The 23,484-nt window shown below is 31.2% G+C and overlaps 4 protein-coding genes across 7 annotated transcripts; 2 read left to right on the top strand and 2 right to left on the bottom strand.

The window, feature by feature from the left end:
- Positions 1–534: 534 nt before the first annotated feature.
- On the top strand, positions 535–3,686 carry LOC127253374 (glucose-6-phosphate/phosphate translocator 1, chloroplastic). The gene is made up of 5 exons (XM_051277938.1): positions 535–1,238; positions 1,425–1,650; positions 1,865–2,087; positions 2,514–2,727; positions 3,285–3,686. The coding sequence occupies exons 1-5, from the start codon at positions 750–752 to the stop codon at positions 3,297–3,299; spliced, it is 1,167 nt and encodes a 388-aa protein (XP_051133895.1). The 5' UTR covers positions 535–749; the 3' UTR covers positions 3,300–3,686.
- A 1,753-nt stretch (positions 3,687–5,439) lies between these two features.
- Positions 5,440–8,683, bottom strand: LOC127253403 (tryptophan synthase beta chain 1). Its single transcript, XM_051277977.1, has 5 exons — positions 8,278–8,683; positions 7,557–7,913; positions 6,392–6,834; positions 6,057–6,151; positions 5,440–5,837 (listed from the first exon to the last, which is right to left on the bottom strand). Exons 1-5 carry the CDS (start codon positions 8,626–8,628, stop codon positions 5,662–5,664), a joined length of 1,422 nt encoding a protein of 473 aa, XP_051133934.1. The 5' UTR covers positions 8,629–8,683; the 3' UTR covers positions 5,440–5,661.
- A 3,478-nt stretch (positions 8,684–12,161) lies between these two features.
- LOC127253385 (FHA domain-containing protein DDL) lies at positions 12,162–17,185 on the top strand. 4 transcript variants are annotated; one of them, XR_007839251.1, is made up of 13 exons: positions 12,256–12,365; positions 13,000–13,791; positions 14,672–14,700; positions 14,980–15,046; positions 15,250–15,307; positions 15,625–15,720; positions 15,848–15,962; positions 16,046–16,093; positions 16,214–16,259; positions 16,336–16,406; positions 16,499–16,586; positions 16,828–16,898; positions 17,015–17,185. XR_007839251.1 is itself a non-coding variant. In XM_051277957.1 (12 exons), exons 2-11 carry the CDS (start codon positions 13,039–13,041, stop codon positions 16,536–16,538), a joined length of 1,323 nt encoding a protein of 440 aa, XP_051133914.1. In that variant the 5' UTR covers positions 12,256–12,365; positions 13,000–13,038; the 3' UTR covers positions 16,539–16,586; positions 16,828–16,986. The 4 variants fall into 4 exon arrangements, 3 of the variants coding, with proteins under 3 accessions (XP_051133913.1, XP_051133914.1, XP_051133912.1); XM_051277957.1 differs by lacking the exon at positions 17,015–17,185 and having other exon boundaries at positions 16,828–16,986; XM_051277956.1 differs by lacking the exons at positions 16,828–16,898; positions 17,015–17,185 and having other exon boundaries at positions 12,162–12,256; positions 16,499–16,772.
- A 194-nt stretch (positions 17,186–17,379) lies between these two features.
- On the bottom strand, positions 17,380–22,314 carry LOC127253386 (septum-promoting GTP-binding protein 1-like). Its single transcript, XM_051277958.1, has 6 exons — positions 21,866–22,314; positions 21,663–21,783; positions 21,465–21,561; positions 21,323–21,362; positions 18,933–19,016; positions 17,380–17,797 (listed from the first exon to the last, which is right to left on the bottom strand). Exons 1-6 carry the CDS (start codon positions 22,226–22,228, stop codon positions 17,630–17,632), a joined length of 873 nt encoding a protein of 290 aa, XP_051133915.1. The 5' UTR covers positions 22,229–22,314; the 3' UTR covers positions 17,380–17,629.
- Positions 22,315–23,484: the final 1,170 nt, after the last annotated feature.

The following is a 23,484-nucleotide window of genomic DNA, read 5'->3' as shown; positions in this document are numbered from 1 at the left end:
AAATATAAAAAATCAAATTTATCCAAAAACAAATCCGTAGTTTACTATTACATTTAGGGTTGGACCATGACTAAACCCCGCCTAGCATGACTTTCCCTAAACAAAAAGTTTTAAGTTTTGGATAATCACTAAGTAATTAATAAACATATTATCAAAAATAATTATAATTTAATAAATAATTTAATTAAAATAAAAAAAAATTATAAATTATAAATTTTAAAATTTGATAAAATATTTAATTATATATTTTTAAAAAAAATTGGCAGTGGAACAAAATAATAGAAATAAAAATAATGGACACAAACAACTATCAAAATATTATTAAAATTTAAATTCAAATCAAAACTTCAACTTAAACAAACCCTAAACTTATATAATTATAAATTTTACTTTAAATAATAATCTATATGATAAAATGACATAATTCTATATTAAAAATTTAGTATTATATAATTAAAAAAATTAATTACATAAAAAAAGGAAAAGAAACCCAGCTTAAACCAACAATATACAGAAAAGCCTTCTCTCGTCGTCCACAAGGAGCCGTAATCAAACCTGCAATCTTTCTTTAAAAAAATTCCATCGAATATACATACATACATATGTTTGTATGTATATATGCGCGTGTGTGTATGTATATTTAGCTACAGCTGAGTCTTGTTCCTTCTTCATCTTCTTCAGTCAAACCCCTCCTCGCATCGCAAAGTTCGCCCAAATTTATTCTTCATTCCGCCGCCTCCGATTCTACAATGATATCCTCCGTCAACCACCCCTCCCTCCAAATCCGCGCTCCGGATTTTCTCAGGCCGACGACCAGGTTTTCAGTTCGCCGATCGCAGGTTTTGCAGCTGCTTCCACCGGCGGAACCTCCGCGGCGCTCGATTATCTCCCTTTCCAGACCGCTCCATGTCTACACCGTTGAGTCATTCTCTGAGAAGAACCGATCGCCGGCGCTCCGCGCGTACGAGGCCGACCGATCGGAGCCGATCGCCGATTCCACACCGGCGCAGCCTGAGGCGGCGAGGAGAGTGAAGATCGGAGTTTACTTCGCCACGTGGTGGGGACTGAACGTGATCTTCAACATCTACAACAAAAAAGTGCTGAATGCTTACCCTTTCCCATGGCTGACCTCGACGCTCTCCCTGGCCGCGGGATCGCTCATAATGTTGGTTTCCTGGGCGCTGCGAATCGCCGAAACTCCCAAAACCGATCTCGACTTCTGGAAATCGCTCTTTCCGGTAGGGTTTATACACAAATATTTCCCCCTAATTTCGCGATCCATAGCGATTTTCGTTATTTCTTTTCCCTAATTTGTTTGTTTCCTAAATTTGTCCCCTAGCAATTCATCAACTTCCCCGTCAATTTCACTTAGGGTTTACTTATTATTCTTACTTTGATAATTTGGGTATTTTTGGCATCTTCAGGTCGCGGTGGCGCACACCATCGGACATGTCGCCGCCACCGTGAGCATGTCAAAAGTTGCAGTTTCATTCACTCACATAATCAAGAGCGGCGAGCCTGCCTTCAGTGTTTTGGTGTCCAGATTCATCCTCGGGGAGACATTTCCGCCGGCGGTCTACCTGTCACTCCTTCCAATCATCGGCGGCTGCGGCCTCGCCGCCCTAACAGAGCTCAATTTCAACATGATTGGTAAAATCAATTTTCTTAAAAAAATTACTTTAACCCATACCGTGAATAAGCATGAATGACATAATTAGTACAACTTGAACAAACTACTCACATGATTTAGGTGTGCATAAAGTCGATTGTGTCGATTCTTGATGGTTTTCAGGTGGAAAGGATTGGTTGTTCTGTTTTGTTTTCTTGTGCTTTACAAGTGGTAGTTGTTTTCTGTCGAAATCAGGTTTCATGGGGGCCATGATCTCGAATCTGGCGTTTGTTTTCCGTAATATATTTTCGAAGAGAGGAATGAAGGGGAAGTCGGTCAGCGGGATGAATTACTACGCCTGCTTATCGATCTTGTCTCTATTCATCCTCACTCCGTTTGCCATTGCTGTCGAGGGACCACAGCTTTGGGCTGCAGGTTTCAAAGAAGCTGTCTCGCAAATTGGACCCCAAATCGTTTGGTATTCGCTGCTTTACCCTTCTCGTTTTATCCAATTTTTGTCACCTTAGTTTACATTGATGTAGAGAATTCGAATTTGAGAGCTTTTATTCACCTGAAATGTGACTCAGATATTTGTCTTTATTATAAACAACTTAGATATTATCTATTGCATCCTATGAATTGTCGAATAAACCGATGTCCTGGGTTGTTTGGTCGTTATATATTCTGTTGTTACATATAATGCTATAACGATTCGAGATATCTTGAAATTTAGCTGCTTAAACTGTTTGTTGGATTGATTTTGGGAACTTTGTGAATTTTGTTTAATTGAATCTGTTGCTCTCAAGATCTGTCTTTTCATTTTTTGTTCTTGTCCTCATCTTTCATTTCTGATATTATCCGTCGATTGATTATGTTTTTTCTGTGGCTGATATTTGGCTAATAGGTGGATGGCTGCGCAGAGCGTGTTTTACCATCTCTACAATCAGGTGTCTTATATGTCACTTGATGAGATTTCTCCTTTGACGTTTAGCATTGGGAATACGATGAAACGTATCTCTGTCATTGTCGCCTCCATCATTATCTTCCGGACACCCATAAGCCCCGTCAATGCACTTGGAGCTGCTATTGCGATTTTCGGAACCTTTTTGTACTCGCAGGTAAAATGCTGACTTCTGCCTTTTTATGGTTTTTGTCTTCAATTGGAAAATTACGACGTTTACCTTTTTGTGCCACTGTCAAAAGAATTTGACTTAGACAGATTATGCCGATTCTTTTATTTTGTCCTCTATCATATTAAGCGAAATATTTGCTCTGTTTATACAGGTTTCTAGTGTTTAGAAAATTAGTAAAAAATTGGATATTTGATGTAATGACGTAGACAGGAATTGAGCCTTATTAGATCGAGTCTTGAAATTTTTTATTGCCCTGAAAAAATGAACTCCGTAGTGTCATTACCAATCGCTCGTTTCATGTGTGTTATAGATCTCTGGCAATCTAATCTTTAGTTAAACCTCATCAAAACAGCTCGGCGTAATGATAACCATTGTTCTAAATTCTTACAAATTGTCGCGTGCTTATTATTACAAACTTGATTGCAATTCTTACAAGTAGCTGCATAGTTTTGTTTCCGAAATCTTAGCAACAAACAAATATGATCACATGTGTATAATATATGTTCTATCTTAATACGCAATCTTTGAACTGTTTCCAACAGGCAAAGAAGCAATGAACGCAGCAGCAGCAGCAGCATATCATTATATCGTATGTATAACGGAAGAGCATAAGAAAATTCATTTATTCGCAATTTCTCGGCGTTTGCGGAGCAGGCTAGGCCAGGCAAGCAGCAGCTGCTTTACTTGTAGATATTAATAACAATAAGAAGATGATGATTCATGAGAGTTATGACAAAGAACCCAACCCCCTGTTTTGTTTTGTTTTGTTTTGCTTAATGATGATATATTTATGTATACTAAAGTCTACAGACAGCTTGAGGTTGAGCTTGATTGAATTAAGGAACAAGGATGAGGATGATAAGGATGTGTGGTTCTTGTTGTTTTGTAGTGTAATGTAGATTTTGGAGAATGGGTATGGGATCTGTACCCCACCCCACCCCACCCCACCCCACCAATAAACAAAAACATCAACAACGTTGTTGGGTTTAGGGGGTCTGAATAAATCATCATTTCATTTCATCGATTCATCATTCAATTACATCGGATGGTATAAATGTTGTATGATCTCTAGCATTGAAATGTGTGTGATGTATGGATGACATTTCCTACCAAGCAAGCTATTTAGATATTTATAATAAATAATATTATTATTATTTGATGACGAAGGAATTCACAATGTTATTTTTGGAATGCAAGTAAATTTATGACTGAATCCAGCAACTATTCTCTGAGTGTGCAATGGATTAGTTTATAGCTGAGTGCAAATTACACCAACAAAGTAAAGATGTGAGATTGGGGGATCTTGAAATTGTAATTTTAGGGCTACAAGTTCACCTATTTGATATCAATTTTTGGTCACCTCTTGAAGGATATTTATTGATGCATGGGGATGGGGATGGGGATGGGGGCGGTGTAGCAAGATTATCGGCAAAGGAAGTAGGTGAAAGGGTGGTTGGTTGGCTTCTGTTACTTAACAGGAAAACAACGGAGCTTGAGATCTAATGTCTATTCAAATCATTAAAGATATAGGTGTTCTTGTTCAATGAGATAATGTGAACCACCAACAATTATATAAAAAATACTCCCTTCGTTCCGTTTTGTGTGGGGCACAAAATTTGAGAAATAATAATATTATCTCCGTCCCATAAAAATCAGTAATATTTATTTTTTGAATCTAGATTTTTTAATATTAATATTATATTGGTTTATATTGAAAATGATAAAAATATTCTAATTAGATTGTTTTATATAAAAGTAATGACATTTGTGCAATAATCATAAGAATATTAATTATGTTAGGTAGATAGTGTAATTACTAAATTAGAAAACAATATTCTTTTTACAGGACTGAAGGATTATTATAGTTATAATTGATAAAAATTATAAATAAAGAAAAACTTTTTGCCTTGCAAGTATATTAGTATAATGATAGTGATATTTTTGTAATAATAATAAAAAAATAAAAAATACTTACTGGGTAATACGAGTATTTATGAAAATTAAACTATTATTTTAGAAAAATAAAATGCCTTGTAAGTATAGCAGTATAAGGATAGTGATATTTGTCTAATAATAATAAAAAAATAAGAAATACTTTTACGGTAATATGAGTATTTATAAAAATTAAACTATTATTTTAAGAAAAATAAAATGACAATCAAGACAATTGTATTAACACTGAATAAAAATAATAAATATTTTTGATATATTAATATTTAAACAAAAAACGTGCATTTTTTTTTCTTTTAAAGAACACACTTATCCTCGTTATTCCTTAAATTAATTTTTCTTTATAATATATATTTTTAATAAAACATTTCAAATCATAGAGCTAGTCATAGTTTAGGTAGATATTTTATAGTTCTTTTTTTTTTTTTTTTTTTTTAATTGAATATAGTGAAAGTTAAAACATCTGATTTGGTATTTTGTAAAATTAAATAAATATTTAATTTTTAAAAATTACTAGTGATGAGTAATGTCAAAATTTTAAAAAATCCATGCAAATAGTGGGTAAGTTTTTTATGGTCATCTCATTCAAGTTGAAAATTAATTGAAATATCATTTGATTGCAAGTTGAAAACACTATTTCAATCAATAATTTTACTATATATATCAGACCCAAACCTTAAAACAACTTACAGCAAATATAGCCCCTTATAGAACAAATCTCCAACCCCAAATCAAACACAAAACACATGAAAATGAAACAACAAATTGTCATAACATTGATATTGCTACAACAAAATCCTCGGACAAATGTGAAAGGAATCCCATAGAGCTTCTAATTTCTTATTCTTATGTTCCAACCAACCTAAAAGGAGACGATAATTGTGTGTTCTGTGTTCGATCGATCAAATGTGTATATATATATATATAATAAGATGCTACCGAGCCATCGACAAGACTGAGTACCTTATCTTAAACTTTTAAATAGTTGAGGGCGGTGTGTACGTCTTTATCGCCTCTTCCGCTGCAGCACAGCACAACTTTGGCCCTGTCCGGAAGAGTCGGGCATAGATACTCCAAATACCCTATTGCATGGGATGTCTCCAGCGCCGGAATTATGCCCTCTAGCCGAGATAGCCTCTTGAATGCTGCGGATGCAAAATGTTCAAAGATGAATAAAAAAATCGAGGATCTATACACATATACATATACACATATACATATATATATATTGATGACAACCGGATAAGCAATTTCCACTGCACATTTAGATAGATATGCATGCTCACAACAAAAGCTTTTATAGTTTATACGCTATTTTTTTAGACCTATAAATAGAGAACACGAAGATATCGATCATTTTTCACCTTCCAAAGCCTCTTCATCTGTGATGCTATGATATTCGGCGCGCCCAACATCTTTGAGGAAGCTGTGCTCGGGGCCAACTCCAGGGTAGTCTAGGCTACATACACAAACCATATATATATATATATATATGTTAGATATATATACATATATATATATCTATATTACCCACTTTATCCGCCAAAATTGTATAGCATTCTTTTATAATCCGTTGAAACTTTATCTATCACAATTTTATTATTATGAACCCTAAACCCTAAACTCACAAAACTACATAATTTTGGCAGACGGAGGGAATATATTTTAAACTGACTACAAAAGCAAATAATGAATTTACCCGGCACTTATCGAATGGGGCTCGATTATTTGCCCATCATCATCTTGCAACAAGTAGCTCATAGCTCCATGAAGAACTCCGACCTCTCCTTTGGTAAGAGTAGCGGCATGTTTACCGCTGTCTAAGCCAAAACCAGCAGCCTCGACGCCGATTAATCTAACATCCTTGTCGTCGACAAATTCATGGAAGAGTCCCATGGCATTTGAACCTCCACCAACGCAGGCAACGAGCACATCAGGCTTGCCACCCCATTTTTCCAGGGCCTGTTTTCGGGTTTCCTTGCCAATCACAGCATGAAAATCTCTCACCATCATCGGATAAGGGTGAGGCCCCGCAACAGACCCCAGAATGTAATGTGTAGTTTCGACATTAGCAACCCAATCTCGAATGGCCTCCGATGTAGCATCCTTGAGCGTGGCCGTCCCTGAATGAACCCCTCTAACCTGATATTGACAAAATGTTTCAATCAAGATGCTCAATAGCTAATTCAAAAAAATCGACAAAAGGGCCAAAAAAAGGCACTAGAAATACAAACATTACGTTCGCAATAAACCCCTCCACCCTACACATGATAGTGATGAAATATTTCAATGAAGATACTCAATAGCTAATTCAAAGTTCAATGGAAAAAAGCGCTAGACATACAAAGCATTTCGTTCGCTATAAACCCCTCCAACCTACACATGATATTGACAAAAAGTTCCAATGGAAATGCTCGATAGCTAATTCATAATTCAATAAAAGGACAGGAAAGAAGTACTAGAAATACAAAGCATTATGTTCACCTATAAAACTACCAAAATCAACAGTAAAGGCTAATGGATACAGCCACTGCAGGGTTCAAACAACAGACGATTTCATCAACTAACAATTCAGAGTCCACAATCCTTAAATACATATCCATGAAAACAAACTAAATACAACAGCATATGTGAATAAAAACACAATATCATAATATACAAATTCAGACAACAGATGATTTCATCAGCAGACAATTAAGAGTCCACAGTCCTTAAATCCATATCCATGAAAACAATCTGAATACAACCGCGTATGCCAATAAAAACACAATATCGTAACATACATATTTCAATGGCATTTAGGTGAACACAGAATTCAAATTAATGGAAAATTTGAACTATAAAACGATAATTTGGAGATATACCTCAGCACCGAGCAGCCGCATTCGGAAGACATTAAGCGCCTGCCTCTCCATATCCTGTGCACCCATGTAGATCACACACGGTAACCCAAACCGAGCACAGACAGTCGCCGTGGCCACGCCGTGCTGCCCAGCTCCAGTTTCAGCAATGATTCGCTGCTTGCCGAGGCGCTTTGCGAGCAGCGCTTGAGCAATAGCATTGTTGATCTTGTGAGCCCCTGTATGATTAAGATCTTCCCTCTTGAGGTATATGTGGGGTCCCGTCCCGTCTGAGTGCTTGTAGTGCTCAGAAAGGCGCTCGGCGAAGTACAGTGGGCTCTCTCTTCCTACATAGTCTTTCAATATTCCAGAAAGCTCTTTCTGCCATTGATGCAATGAATGAAGGTTTTCAATCACCAAAGATTACAAAAAGTATACAGCAAACAGATGAATCGAAACATTGGAATCCATCGCTTGAATCCTTTCTGAAATGACGAGATTGAAATGCACATTGTTCATCCGTTTGCTTGAATTAACAGCACAGATACAACATTTGATTCAAACTTCACGAACAATTCTGCAACAAGGATTCGCTAATCGCTCTTTCTAATCGAACTCGTCGTTAATTGAACAAATCAGCTCATGATTTTATCCATCTCCGCCATTTTTTACAATCACAAACCAAACATCTTTAAGCAATTGAATTTACAAACAATTTCCGCAGAAAAAAGAAAAAAAACCTAACCTGAAACTCCTCGTCCGTGGAGAGGGCATTGAATGCAGCTTCGAGTTCAGTCAGAGCGTACATCAGCGTTTCCGGCACGTATTTGCCGCCAAATTTTCCATAACGACCGAAGGAGTCAGGTCGCTGCAAAATCTCCTCCGCCAACACGACTTCCTTCTCGACCGCCATCGCCGACATCCTGGAAGGGAGCCTGCACGCGATTGGAGGACTCGCCGCCGCACCGGAAGGGAGAATGGGAGATATCCGATTGGCTTTGATGGCCACCGAGAGTGGGCGGCGGAGCTGCGACGGAAGGTCGGCGGTGGTTCGGCGAGATGTGAAGGAAGAGGCGAGAGAAGAAGATACGGACATGTTTGTCTTGCGGAGAAAATGGTCCCACGAGGAGTCCAAATTTACATTTGCGCAGGGATATTTAAGCTTTCTATTTTCTACTAACCAAACGAGGTCTTATCAATTAGACAAAATATTCTAGAAATATTTAATTGCTATCTTCAAGTTTCCAAAATATGACAAAAAGAAAAGGTATTGTTTTAACCATATTTCTAAAATATATTTATTTGCATATTTGGAGGTGTTGTTTTATACCCCATTATTTAAAATTATAATACATATATATATATATATATACACTCTTTTTTTATTAATTTGTTGGATTTATTTAATTTGTAGATATGTGCTAAATTTTATGGATAAAAATATTTTTACAAGTTTAAAATTGACTTGGCATTAAATATATATTTAAATTTAATTAATATTATAATTTAATATTTTATAAAAAATAATATAATTTTAAAAATCATACTAATTGAATATTGATTATTTTATTTGTATATATAAAAAAAAATTAAAAAAAAAAGAAAACAAGTAAAAGTGGAGCAAAATGTTAATTAAAAAAATAAACATTTAATTTAATGTAAATTGTAAATGGATGAATATGATATTTTGAATAGAGAATTTTGTAAAGAAATTTTACATATTTTTCTCTTAAAAATTAATATATCATACAAATTCATTATTTTTTATATTTTATACACAATTTTTATATTTTACATTAAAAAAAAAATAAAATTATATATATACATTATTTTAAATCATTTCACAACACAAAACAAATACACCCAGTATATTTAAGAAATGTTATACTTCATATTATATTTATTTACAAATAATAATAATAATAATAAATACATTTTTTTATATTATTTACATATTTTCATATTTAGTTATATATAAAAAAAAAACCTACATAAAAAAAAAATAAAAAATAAATAAAATAAAAATGAACACATATTAATCTCTTTAGTTGATATAAATACAAGGTTATGTTTATACATGTATTTTTTTTAAATAAAAATTATTATAATTATTTTTATATATACGTTTTATTTTTAAGAGTTTTGATTGTAATTATTTAATCTGCTATCCAAAGTTATACTTACTTTTATTTTTAAATTGTTATATATTATTTATCATATTTTTCATTATTTTTTTACTATGTAAAATTAATAATTATATATTACTCTTTGTAAAATATGTACTTAAATATTTAGCATATAATATAATGATGGAGAATATATTTTTTATAAAAAATATTATATCATGTTTTTTTTTGTTTTTTTTTTTTTCAGAAACAAATTCTAATAATAAGAAGTAGCAGACGTATAGGTTTAGTAGGTATCATAATTGTATATTTAATGTGTTTGTCTAATTTGTTGTACCTTTTAATAAGATATTCATTACCGCCCCTATTATTTTAAGCGTCTATTTACATAAATATCTATAAAATTTTTGACACTGTTTATTGTTTATAAGTATAGTAATTTTTTTTTAAAAAATCATAGTAATTATTATTTTTATTACAAAATAGTATATTAGTTATTTAATTTTTTTTTTTTTTTTTTTCAAAATTTAATCTAAACAGAGCTTATTTGTTTGATTTGAGTGTGTTTTATTTTGAATTATAACTTTAATTTCAAACTTTGTTTTAAACAATGTTTTATAAAATTAAATATATATTTTTAAAAATACATATATATTAAATATGTTTACGAACAAATTTGATATATTCATTTTTATTAATATTATAAAAATATATCATATACTCATATTTCTATCATATGTATAATATAATATACACTCTTTTTTTTTAAAGAATTATATGATTTTGGTTGAATATAAAATTAAAAAATAATAATATTATAATATTAATAAATAATATGTACAAATAAAATAAAATTACAACAAAAAATTATTAATAAATTGACAAAAAATAGTGAAATGAGTATATAAACAAAGAAGTAATGATAAAATTATTATAAACACGATTCTTTTAATATATATTTATTGTTTTATAAAAGTTGACACATATAACATACTCTCTCCCGTCCAAAATTATAATTGGGTTGTGTTTGACTCATGATTTAAGGAATGTTTATATTATATTGATAGCAGGTAAAAAGTACGGATAAAAGATTTTTTTGTTCTTGTGAATGTATTAAATTAGTATAAAAAGTAGTGGTAATTGTGTAATAATAATGAAAAAATAATGTAGTTTTATAGTGATATGATTATTTATGAAAATAAGACTATTGTTTTAGAGCGGACAAAAATAGTAAATACGACTATTGTATTGGACAGACGAAGTATTAGTTTTATACTGCCAACGTCACCTCTATACTTGGTATAATTTTTTTTTTTTTAAATTAAAACATTTAACAGACAAACCTTGGCCGCATTTATTTATGCAGTTTTTTTTACTATCTAGATTTTAGGGTGTTTGGCAAATAATTTTTTGAAAATTTTTTACTTTATTGAACAACTTTTATAGTTGTTTGACCCGTCAAAATTAATTTAGGTATTTGGTAAATTAACTTTTTGGAATAGCTTTTTGGACCCAAAAAGCTAATTTCTGAAAAGCTAACTTACCCCACATTTTGAAATAGCTTTTTCTTGCATTTTTTTTATTCCTTATATGCCCTTAAAAATTTATTATACATTTTACACAAATAAATATATTTTAATTATTTATTAATTATATTAGAATATTTTATTATATTATAATTTTACTTTTATAAATTTAAAATATTTAATTTTTATATAAAAATTATTTTAATTATAAAATATATAAATTTATTAAAATCAACATGAAAATATAAATATTAATAATTTATTTGTATATTAAAATTATATTATATAAATTTTATATTAAAAATAAATTAAATTTATTAAAAATTATAAATATAATAGAATTAATCAATAACTAACATAATAATATATACACTAAAGATTATTATTTTATATTTTATATCATTTTCAATAGATTAAACTAATTATATATTTTATAAAAATATATTATTTTTTAAATCTAACTGTGATAAAAATAAATACTTTTATAACACTTTTACAATTTTCAATAATTAATAACAAAAAATTTTAAACATTTTAAACTCAAAAGAACATAATTGAATATATTAAAAACAAAAATAAAATAGAAAATGTCCTCAATTGTCATTTTACCATGTATAAACAACTAATATTAAACAATTGTTTTATCAAACATTTTAATACAAACGATTAATCGAATCAGCTAGTCAAACCAGCTAATTGAATCAGTTAACAACTATTTAGCTAATTGCCAAACACGACCCTTTATATTTTTTACAACAAAACATCCCAATAAATATTATTTTAACAACAAATTCAAACAAAAAATTTCAAATTGAATCAAAAGAAACACACCACCGGTAACATAAATTTAAAATTATAAACAAACAAAAAAGGTTTTTTGTTTTTTGTTTTTTAAGTGTACGTAAGCCCAAATTGTATATTCGAACAGACATAATAATTGGGCCTTAGTGCTGGAAAAAATCTTTAACGGCTATAAACGCTACAAAACGTCGCCGTATTGATACTTTGGTTCACTCCACGGAAACTGCCCGCAACCGCAACAAGCCCTAATCCTCTGCTCTGCTGTCTTCCGGTAATTTCTCGATGTCACTCTCTCGTTTGCAGCAGATATTGTTATAAGGATTCGCAACTGCGATTTTTGGATTTCTTCTTTGGCTCATGTTTTACTCGATTTTTGTTAGGTGCAATGTATTTCGTTTATCTATTTATTTTTCGGAAGCTTTTGTGTTCGTGTCTGATTATTCGTGGTGAATTGAAATGGTTGTGATGTTTTTTTTTTCGTAGTTTCTATGTATTAAAATCCTATTTCAATTTGGTTTGCGAGGAATGTACGGATTTCATTGATTTTTGTTTTTTAAAATTTTAGCAGATTTGAAATTCTGACGAAATCGAGTGATGAATACTGGTTTAATGTTGGAAGCAGTGAATTTGAATATATATAGATGTTTTGTTGTAGTTATCAGTTCAGTTATCACTACATTAGGGGATGTATGCATCTACAGCTTTAGGAAGATTGTTTAAAATCTTATATGTGTTTTAATTTTCTTCAATGATTGTTTTATATGAAATTCTGACAAAATCTAGTGATGAATACTGGTTTAGTGTTGGTAGCAGTGCATATGAATGTAAATATATATATATGTATGTATAGATGTTTTGGTGTAGTGTAGTTATCAGTTCAGTTATCACTATGTCAGGGATGTATGCATCTACAGCTTTAGGAAGAATTTTCAAACTCCTATATGTGTTCGATTTCTTCAACGATTATTTTATATCTTGCTGTTACTATTTTCTCTTAATATGATCCTACTGCAGGTTGATTATCTCTTGCTTAGATAAGCTATTATGGTATAAATGGGGCGGAGCAGCTCAGAATCCCCTGTTAAAGCCCGGGGGTCCCCTCGTAGGAGGAGTCCCCCTAGAAGGGAAAGATCTCCTGTTCGGCACCGTAGTTCAAATGCAGAGAACCAATCAAGTCGAAACAGGTCACCTAAACGTGGTAGATCAAGGTCCCCTGTCTACCGTTCACCTCTAAGGGAGAAACCCTCCAGTCGTAATAAATCCCCAAAACATAGGAAAGTGCCATCACCTGTGTCACGTTCTCGCTCTCCACTTAAACAAAGATCATCTTACCGAATGAGATCTCCAAATAACATAAGATCGAGGTCCCCGACATCTGTTTCACCTGTTAAAGAGAAATCATCATCTCGGATGAGATCACCAAAAGGAGTTCAAAACAGATCTCAATCACCAGATAAAAGGAAAGTGTTGGCTCGAACAATGTCCCCACCGCATGGTAGATCAAGGTCTAGTGATTCTCGCTCTCCATCTCCACGCAGTAAAAGATTAAAAAGGGCTAAAGCAGAGCAAGCTGCTGAAAAAGGGAGTGAAAACCATGGCAGGAAGAAGAGTTACAGAGGCACACATGAGGAAAAGGATTTAGACAGGGATTTGCTAGCTGAGAGAAATGATAGACGGCCACAAAGGGATGCTGTTTCTGGTAGTTCAAAATCGAGGCACAGACGATCATCCTCGCCATCTGATCGCCATCACAGGGGTCAACGAAGATCAAGATCGCCTAATACTGACGAAAGAGAACATGATGAGGTGTCTGGTGATATCCACTCCCTATACACTATCCTACCCTTAAGAAGTTATTTAATTTATGCATTTGTGCTTGCAATTTATTTTCGTTTGAGAGGCAAAAAGATAAGGAAGGTTTTACCTGCACACCATTAATAATCTTAATCATAAATTTTCAGTGATTGAATAAGTTTGTTTAATGTTAGATCATTGATAGTTCTTGTCATGTAGTCAAACCATAATTTAGGCAGGATATTATATTACGTCTTACCAATGAAATGGAAATGGTGCAGTGGAAACTTCAATTTGACGATAATCCATTGATCCTTACACTTCTTAATTTGATGATAAACTAGTTGACATGGGAACTTTGTTACTTGAATGCGATAACTGTCTTAGTATAGTGTTGGTTTTCTAGTTAAATAAGTTAGTATGGGGAAAGTAGCGATGGACTTAGGTTGTTCCAATGTGTTTTGAACTTTATACTTGCCTACAGTATTCTGTTGTAATTGGTTTATAGGATGACAGTGTTTTAATGTCTTGTTAAAAAGACTATAACATTCTAGCAGCAGAATATTGCAAAAATGGAGTTTATAATAACAGTTACTTGGACAAGCAGTTCTTGTATATTTAAAGTAACAGTTGATGCTCTAAAATCCGAAGAATTTGATGATAAGTTGAAGTATATTCAGAGTCCAGTGCTATCATTGAAAACGTGACTGTTATATTCTGCTTATTGATGAATTTATTTATACTGAAGTACTACTCAATGCCATTGATCTCTTTTTTGGATTCTGTACGTTACCTAAAATATGAGATAGGATCTTCTTCCTATCTTTCAACTTTGAGTGGTTGTAAATGAACTGGAAATGCTTCGTCTAACTATTTCTGTGTGTGCCTGCAGCGGACTACCTCCAGAGATCTTGAGCAGCGGTAAGCTACTTATTGAACATATCACGTGTCATTTTAAAATTTAATCTGTGCTTTCTTGTGGATCTTCATTTATTAGATTGCCTGTGCTTTATTTTGGAGTTTTTTTTTTTTTTTTTGGCAAAGGTTCGTGACTATCAATAGACCAAAGGGATTCATAATTTGTTCAATTTAGAGTTTAGACTTGTTTGCTCTAGTTTGTCATTCTGCGAGTAAATTCTGTTGATACTTGTAGTTCTAGTCTGACGTCCTTTTCATTGCCACATTTCTTGATTTGAGCAGAAATGGTGACAGTGATTCAATAGCTAAGATGAAGGCTGCTGAAGAGAAATTGGAAGAAAAGGAAAAAGTACTTCCATATTTCTGTTATTAATACTGTTCTTATTTATTCTTTCTTATCTTTTACTTGCTTTGAAACAGTGAATCAAATTTCTTTAAACTCTTAAACAGAATCTTGGGATTTTTTCGTAGATAACAGGTTTCTTATTTCTAAGTGGCACTGTGCATGGATGCTATTTATATTCACATATTTGCTGATGTCATGATGTGCAGCAAAAACCTTCATTTGAGCTGTCTGGAAAGCTTGCTGCAGAAACTAATCGGTTCCGAGGTGATTGAATTTTGCTTTTTGGATTGATGTTTAGATCTATTATCCCTTGCTTTCTTGATCTTGAAGATCATTTCAACATGATTTGTGATCCATGCTTTTTATTGAACCTAATGAATCACCTATCAGCGAGCTATACAGCATCAAAAGTGCAAAAGTGCAGCTGCGATAGAATTTTTAGTATCCTCTCCCGTGGTTTATTTCATAGCCACGTTTAAAACATGGCAAAAAAAAAATGGAATAGCCTCTAAAGTTACGGTTTTTTGTTTTAATGTTCATCCCTTTTGAAGTATCTTTTAAAAGATCTGTTTGTGCGACAGGCATAACATTGCTGTACAGCGAAGAGCCCCCCGATGCTCGGAAACCAGATATAAGGTGGCGATTGTATGTATTCAAAGCCGGTGACGTCCTTAACGGTAACTCCCGAGTCCTGCCGCATATATGAATTTTCTTGATTTCATTGTGCTTTATTATACTTTTAACATTTAATCCAAAAAGAGCTTTAAGGCAGACGTGTCGATCATCGAATTCCTTAACGTGCAGAACCCCTTTATGTGCACCGTCAAAGTTGCTACCTTTTTGGGAGAGAGAGACGGGTTGTCGACATCCCCACAGACCACCCTTCTTGCAGCAAACAACATGCTGTTCTTCAGTATCGGTAGGACCATATTCGAATGAACGGTTTCCGTCTATCAGCCCATGCAATTCTATGCATAATTTTGTACATATATCCTTTTGCAGGCAAATAGAAGAGGAGAACCCCGACGGTACTGTATCAAAACGAGTGAGGTGGGTTCACCAATCTCTACGTTTCATGTCTAGTACAATACGGTCGAGCAATGAGCACTGATATATATATATATATGTATATCTATATATGTATTACGTATATACTTTACAATGGACCAGGCCTTATTTGATGGATCTTGGAAGCACGAACGGGACCTTCATTAACGTGAGCTGTTTATTGAAATAAGGTTCATTATCCGTTCTGCATTTTTTACTCACGGAATCAACAATTTCTATTGCAGGACAACCAAATCGAGGCTAAGCGATACTACGAGCTGATTGAAAAAGATACTGTTAAGTTTGGAAACAGCAGGTAGAAATCGCGAATAAGTTCCTCGATCCATTTTTCAGATTAAATTTCTGGAATTTTATTTTATCTTATTATTCGAATACTCTGTTTTGCAGCCGCGAATATGTTCTGCTGCACGAGAATTCGGCTGGATGATCGATGCTTACGTTGCTTCCCAGTGGAATTTTATCATCTGCCCTGGATGTAAGAGCATTATTATGTTGTTCTCTCCTATATTTTTCACATGAAAATTTATGAAACTCGTATGCATTACTACTTAGCGATTTCAGTTCTTTTTTTTTTTTTTGCTCGGTGAATTACTTTCGAGTTTTGATCCTATTCGTGAACCTATTTGTAGGATTAGCTACAAAGTTATCAAGTTCTCTTGCATTTAATCAAGCATGTCCTTATACTTACGTTAAGAACTATGGCTTATTATATATAGGATGTTTAATGAGTCCAGCTAGCTCGAGTTCGAAAAACTACTCTTGAGTATGATCTATCTGCAACTTAGAGGTATATTATAATCGTGGTACATGTCAATATTTTCTATTTATGTTCGACAATTTATGTGTCAAGCCTTTACCAATTTTTTTTTTTTTTTTTTTTTTTTTTTTTTTTTTTTTATATAGAAATGGCAGTATTTAAGTTAGTCCTGATATTCAATTTTCAACATGCTGACCTGTATGATCCAAATATACAACATGCATGATTTGTATATTAACAAAAATTATATTCATATGGCACACCTATGAACTATGTATTTATAGAAACATGTGTTGTGTGTACGGTTTGTATGATTAAATAATAATTGGGGTAAATCAACATGTGAATACTATTCTTGGAGACTACATAATAGATGTAATGTTTTGAATATATAATACTCCCTCGTATATCTATCTATCTATTAATTTACTTTTTCAGAGAGTTTTAAAAATATTAGTATTATATTTATAATGTTAGGTGGATAATACAGTTTTTAAAAAATAAAATGGATACTTTGTAATGCAACAGACCAAAATAAAAAAAATGGATAGATTGTTAAGGCACGGATGGAGTAAGTATTAGTTGTAATATTTACTTTAGTGCGAAAACTAGTAAAACACGAGCTTACTAAATAGTGTGGCGAGTTAATCTATACTATCAATGATCGATCATTTTACCCACCGTGGTAGATTAGGGAGGTCAAGATGATTATATTTAGGCTAGATTTTAGCAAATATGGTGATGAAAGAAAATAGGTAAAGTTAGAAGAGGTCGATAATGGGTTCGCCGGGGGTCAAGTTTCTCTGGACAGTCCATGGCAAGTTGAAAAGCTTGGCCATGATGAACTTGAAGATTTTGCTTACATTTATGTTGTGTGTTGCACTTGAGAAAAACAGGCTTGCTTTCATTGCCCTTGCATATGCCCTTGCCTGTGTATGTGTGCATCCAAAATGAACAAAATCTTGTTATTTCAATTTGAAACCAATACTATTTATTTATAATAGAAATATATTATAATTTTTTCTTAAAATATTATATTAAAATACTATTTAAATTAATACTATATTTAAAATCAATTTTTAAGTACACGGCCAGACGAACTCTTATTATCTTAACACCATCCATACCCTCTGCCCATAAAACTAGACGAACTCTTATAATCTTAACACCATCCATCCCCTCTGCCCATAAAACTCCGTATAAATAGAAATTTAGAAAGTTTTGGAAATATTAAGAGAGAGGAAAATATTGGGTATTTTATGTGATATTTTGTGAGAATAAGAAAAAAAAAAAATTACCGTAATGATATAGTATCAAAAGTTCTAAAAATATCTATATAAACAAAATATAAATCTCATGTTTTTTTTTTTTTTGTAATCAAATATTCATTTTATAATCTATAGTAAAAACTTGTAAGATTTAATTGTTATTTAATTTATTTATTTAATTGTTATAATGTATTTGATGAGATATTTTTTAAAAAATAAATAGTGATAAATTATTATTATTATTCTTATTATTATTTGTTTTTGTTTTTGATCGGAGTAAATAGTGATAAATTTTCAAAATATGTTGTGTGAAAAATAGTTTCAAAGAACTTGTGTCTATGTGATAATAAGTTAAATAAAGTGTGGAAGCCCATGAATGACACTGTGATGTCACTATAATACACATGTAGAAGATACTTTGAGTCATCAGTAAAAATAGAGCCTAAAAAGGATAAGGAATATTTACCAAAGATGAATGAATTCCGTTTAGACACAAATTTTTGGAATTTTGAAATTGTAAAAATTAATATTTGATATGATATTTTATGGGATAAAATATATTTAATGTAATATTTTTTTAGAAAAAATGAATGATACCAAAACTTTCATAAATATTGTATAAATAGGATCAGGAAATTTTAGCAAATATGAGTAATATATATTTATACATATTTTTATTGGAATAATAAAAATTTATAAGTAAGCACATCAAAAAAAAATAATAATCAAATGCATATTGACATATTTAAATACATTTACTTTAATAAATTAATGGGCATTTGTGTTAGTTTAGTACCTGAGTGACAACAGTCCATTGAATGTCAAGTGGAAGCTGCACAAAATCATCAAATTTGGTTCCAATCACTATCGGAATAGCTGTCTGCAAAGAACACATTCACTGTGTAATTAGCCACTGCAATGCTAAAATACAAAAATATCTCCTATTAGTTTCTTAAAATTGTGCTCCTTTTTCTTTCATTTTTTTTTTCTCTTTAAAATGTTCTCATTTTTTCATTTAGTATAAAATGTATCACTGTTTATATATTTTTTTTTACTATAAGAGACAACAAGTATCAATAAAAACTTCATACATTAAAATCCTTACCCAAACATTTTGAGCACAAATATGAGAGAGAGGGAGGAAGTAATATAGTACGAGGTATACTGACAATATAAAGTACTATATATGTGTTTGTTTGGGGTTTTGAATTTTGAGTTGGGATTTAAATAGTAAAAATTTTGAATTTGAATAATTGTACGACGTGATATAAATAGGTATTGATGTGATATTTTGAATGTAAAATTGATTTTTATTATAATATAAAAAATAAAAAATAGGTGTTTGATTTGATGTTTTGAATTGAAAATCCAATTCTCAAACAAACACACCCTAAATATAACACGTAACAATGGTTCATACAATAAGTATTATAAACACCCTAGTCATTCTCCTCTCTCTATATATATTTTATATAAATTTTATTTACGGTTCAAGTTATGGAAATTAATCAGAATAAAAATAAAATAAAATAAAAACAGCCAAATTTGACTCAAATGCCCCAAAATTCACACAGTGGATTATTGTCACTATCACACTACAAAACAATAGCATTTAAAGTGAGTATCACTTGTAAGACACGACAAAGACTTTACTTAACACAAAAAAGACAGAAAAAAAAACAACTTATTAATTGATGGATTATAGAATATGACTAATTCCAATTAGGGACTATTCCAAAGTCTAAAGATATAAATTTATTAATATATTATTTCAATTAATACAATATCTGCTACGTTAAATAAAATCATACTATGATTTATGTCGATGACATATATGTTGGCAGCATAGTCCTAAAAAAAAATAATTCAATATTGTAATAGCATTCCTACATTAATTAATATATTCCCTCCGTCTACAAACTAATGTACTATTCTCCTATTTTGGACATCCAATAACTATTGTCCTATTTCTTTTTTTAAACACAAATTTTACATTTTTATCCTTCGTTCATTTATTATTTTTCATCTCTATCAGACAAATTTGTCAATTCATAACAAAAAAACAATCACCTAAAAAACCGTACAAATATACTTTAGGACAATAGAAATTGGACGGAGATAGTATATTATTAAGATGTTAAATTAAACACGACTAATCCTTCCAATCTATTGAAGTTTTTTTTTTCTATTTGCTCCATTATATTATTATTATTAACTTTTTAATAATTTTTCTATAATAATTTAACTTTACTTTTTATTTCTACATTGTCATTTATATCCGTCTCATATCTCAAGTCACTTATTTTTTAATTTTAATTAAATTAATTAATTATCTTAATTTTAATTTATAATTATTTATATTATAAAATAATTATATTTACTAATATATTTTTAATTATCTACTAATTATATTTATCATAAATTATCGTGTTTACATTGCCCCAAACATCCAACTTAGGATAGAGGAAGTATTATTCATTTTTAGTACTTCCTCCGTCCCACATACTATGTCTACGTTTCCGTTTCTATCCATCCCACATTCCATGTCACTTTCGTTTTTTGAAAAATGATTACACTTAAATCTCATTTTAAATTTTTTAATTTATTTTTTTATTTTAATTAAACTAATTAATTATGTTAATTTTAATTTATAATTATTTATACTATAGGATAATTATTTTAATTAATACATTCTTAATTATCTACTAATTACATCCCTCCTAAAATACCATGTCTACAGTGTAGCGGATGGAGTATTTGCTAAATATTATGATATAATTAGATTGGAGGAAGGGAGTATTATTCATTAATAATAATTTTTTTACGAAATACCAAATAAAAATAATGATCTTTTTTCTCACAAAATTAATATAATTTCTAATTATTTTAAAAAAAAGTTAAATCTTCAAAACTAAAAATAACATATAGGAGCAATAAATCTAGAGGCCCAACTTGTGAAGTTATTGCTACAGTGCTTTTTCATTCCTATCCAACCACTGGTGTGTGCTCTACAGTTTTCACAGTATATATGATTTTAAACACTCAGAGTTAATGATCATCTGAAAAAGGAAAACATTATTTATGGCGTGTTGCTGTAGGTTGTTGCTTTTGAGAAACTACCAGTAAAGTTTTTGGTAATTTAAAAATAAATAAATAAAGTAATAAATCAAAGTTCTTAGTTCATACCTTATTCCACTTTCTTGCTTCACTGTACCATCCAATTACGCTGCAATTTCGCACCAAAATTCATTTATTCAGTTTGAAATTCAAAATCTGAAAGTAGTTAATCGATGCAGAATTGAAGAAGAAGACTAGCAGATCGAAGAACCTGTTGAGAGTGGTTCTACTGGTGAGATCGAACATAAACAGTATAGCTACAGCATCTTTGCAAGCAATTGGAATTTGATCGGATGAATTGCTGTCTCCTGAATTTGTGTTGGTGAAGATTTGTGGATGAGTGAAATCATCGTTTGCGTGAAATTTGGAATTTGAGGAACAGGTTTGAGGAATTTTGAGTTCAGTTTACCTCCAACGTCCCAGATTCTGCAAGCAATGGTTGCTCCTTGAATACGCATTGTTTTATCCATCACGTTTACTCCTTGCATCTGCAAACTTGTCTTCTCCTGTTCATCTCCAACGTACTTCACCTTCAGAGGCAGTTGTTTTAATTTAATCAACAAATCGACAGGAAGAAGTCGAAATTCTAGAAAGTAGAAGAGATTTGATTACCAGAAATCTCGTCTTCCCAATCTGACAATCGCCTAACGCACCGATCTTCAACGACACTAAATCCGAGTCGCTCTCGTAACCAGAGCCGTACGACGTCGTCGTCGTCGGGAAGCTGTCATCGCCGCCGCCGGAGACTAGAGCCTGCACTGACGGAGAAGAACCGCTTCTTCGAGCAGATAATCTCCTGTATTTGACATTAGGGATTCTAATCGAGCAGACGAGAAACCTCTCCCAAAATAACCTGAATAACCGCCGGAACACTGCAGCTCTCTCTAATACACTCCAACGGAGGTTGACGTGGATAATTTTCCGGCAGAACTTCGTCATCTTCCCGGCGGCGCTGTTGAATTCACGAGTAGCCATGGTTCGCACTCAGAGTAGCAGAGGAAGAGCAGGACTCCATTAATGGCGTTTTTTTGGTGCTTTAGCATATGAGCTGACAACTTTTTCCCCCATGAGAAATTTTTTAATTACTATTATTATTTTTTAAAACTTTAATATAAGTGCGTACGGAAACTGTTAGAATATTTGAACAATATTGTGCTGTCTTTCCATATTTTCTTTTTCAGTTATACATTTATATGTATATTAAATTTATACCTAATTTATTTACAATCAATAATTTATTCACTCCTAATTTTATGACAAAATTAAATACAACTTTTAAATAAGAGCTTATAAAACTCATTCAAAGTTTGAGACATCAAAATCATTAAGTAAGACTAGACGATGAGTTTATAATTATAAGAAAATTTTAATACAATTTTAAAAATAAGAAGATTTAGTTCACTTTCGTGAAACTATTTGGGAATTTTGTATAATTTTACCTAATTTTATTCATTCATATTTTAATAAATAATAATTAATTTCTCTATTTTTTATTTATTACTTCAATTTTTTTTAAAGTATGATGAATTCATAAATAATTAAAATTTTGAATTTTTTTAAATTTTTTTGTTTTCTTGAAAAATTAAAATTAATATTGTACTTATTTTCTAGCATTGTTCTTTTTGTAATTCTAGTTTTATTAAGTTATCATTATTAGATGGAGTGTATCTTTTATGCAAAATCGATATATTTTTGTTGAAAATTGTAAAATGACACATTAAAAAGAAAATTGGTGAGAGAATTTTCAAATTAAAGATTTTTAAAGTGCATATATTTGATTACATCCAATCACATAATATTAATTTTTCTTCATCTTTTTAGGACATAGGGCTGTGTGTTTTTACCATGAGTTTATTTTTTATTAATTTTTTATATGTATTTTTTATATTAAATATAAAATTTATATTTTTTTAATAATATAAAATAAAATATTATATCAAATTGTTAATTTTTTTTTATAACTAAATAAAGTACTATATTTTATGTATTGTATAGATCAAAAAATTTCTCACGACGACCTTTTAACCAACTTAATTCAATCGGCCGTCACAATCAAATTTTATAACAAATATTATTATTATTATTATTATTATTATTTTATTTTTATTTTTATTTTTATTTTTTGATCATCAATATTATTATTATTTAAAGACAACATATTGCATAACTATTTTATTTTATTTTTATCACCCATCCACGATTGAAATGCAGAATATATCACATCATTAACA

This window comes from Andrographis paniculata, unplaced genomic scaffold (genome assembly GCF_009805555.1).
Source record: "Andrographis paniculata isolate CXL003 unplaced genomic scaffold, ASM980555v1 Contig50END, whole genome shotgun sequence".
NCBI lineage: Eukaryota > Viridiplantae > Streptophyta > Magnoliopsida > Lamiales > Acanthaceae > Andrographis > Andrographis paniculata.
This window is presented reverse-complemented; position numbering and strand designations above follow the sequence as displayed.

Excerpts from the sequence above, each read along its gene's own strand:
- LOC127253374 (XM_051277938.1), top strand. The coding sequence starts at position 750 with ATGATATCCTCCGTCAACCACCCCTCCCTCCAAATCCGCGCTCCGGAT. Across the intron at positions 1,239-1,424 it reads TCTGGAAATCGCTCTTTCCG|GTCGCGGTGGCGCACACCAT; the intron begins GTAGGGTTTATA and ends TGGCATCTTCAG. Across the intron at positions 2,088-2,513 it reads ATTGGACCCCAAATCGTTTG|GTGGATGGCTGCGCAGAGCG; the intron begins GTATTCGCTGCT and ends TTTGGCTAATAG.
- LOC127253403 (XM_051277977.1), bottom strand. The coding sequence starts at position 8,628 with ATGTCCGTATCTTCTTCTCTCGCCTCTTCCTTCACATCTCGCCGAACC. Across the intron at positions 6,835-7,556 it reads TGCGGCTGCTCGGTGCTGAG|GTTAGAGGGGTTCATTCAGG; the intron begins GTATATCTCCAA and ends TGTCAATATCAG. Across the intron at positions 6,152-6,391 it reads CCCCATTCGATAAGTGCCGG|CCTAGACTACCCTGGAGTTG; the intron begins GTAAATTCATTA and ends TTGTGTATGTAG.
- LOC127253385 (XM_051277957.1), top strand. The coding sequence starts at position 13,039 with ATGGGGCGGAGCAGCTCAGAATCCCCTGTTAAAGCCCGGGGGTCCCCT. Across the intron at positions 13,792-14,671 it reads ACGAAAGAGAACATGATGAG|CGGACTACCTCCAGAGATCT; the intron begins GTGTCTGGTGAT and ends GTGTGCCTGCAG. Across the intron at positions 16,094-16,213 it reads ACTGTATCAAAACGAGTGAG|GCCTTATTTGATGGATCTTG; the intron begins GTGGGTTCACCA and ends ACAATGGACCAG.
- LOC127253386 (XM_051277958.1), bottom strand. The coding sequence starts at position 22,228 with ATGGCTACTCGTGAATTCAACAGCGCCGCCGGGAAGATGACGAAGTTC. Across the intron at positions 21,784-21,865 it reads TTGGGAAGACGAGATTTCTG|GTGAAGTACGTTGGAGATGA; the intron begins GTAATCAAATCT and ends CTGCCTCTGAAG. Across the intron at positions 21,562-21,662 it reads CAGAATCTGGGACGTTGGAG|GAGACAGCAATTCATCCGAT; the intron begins GTAAACTGAACT and ends ACACAAATTCAG.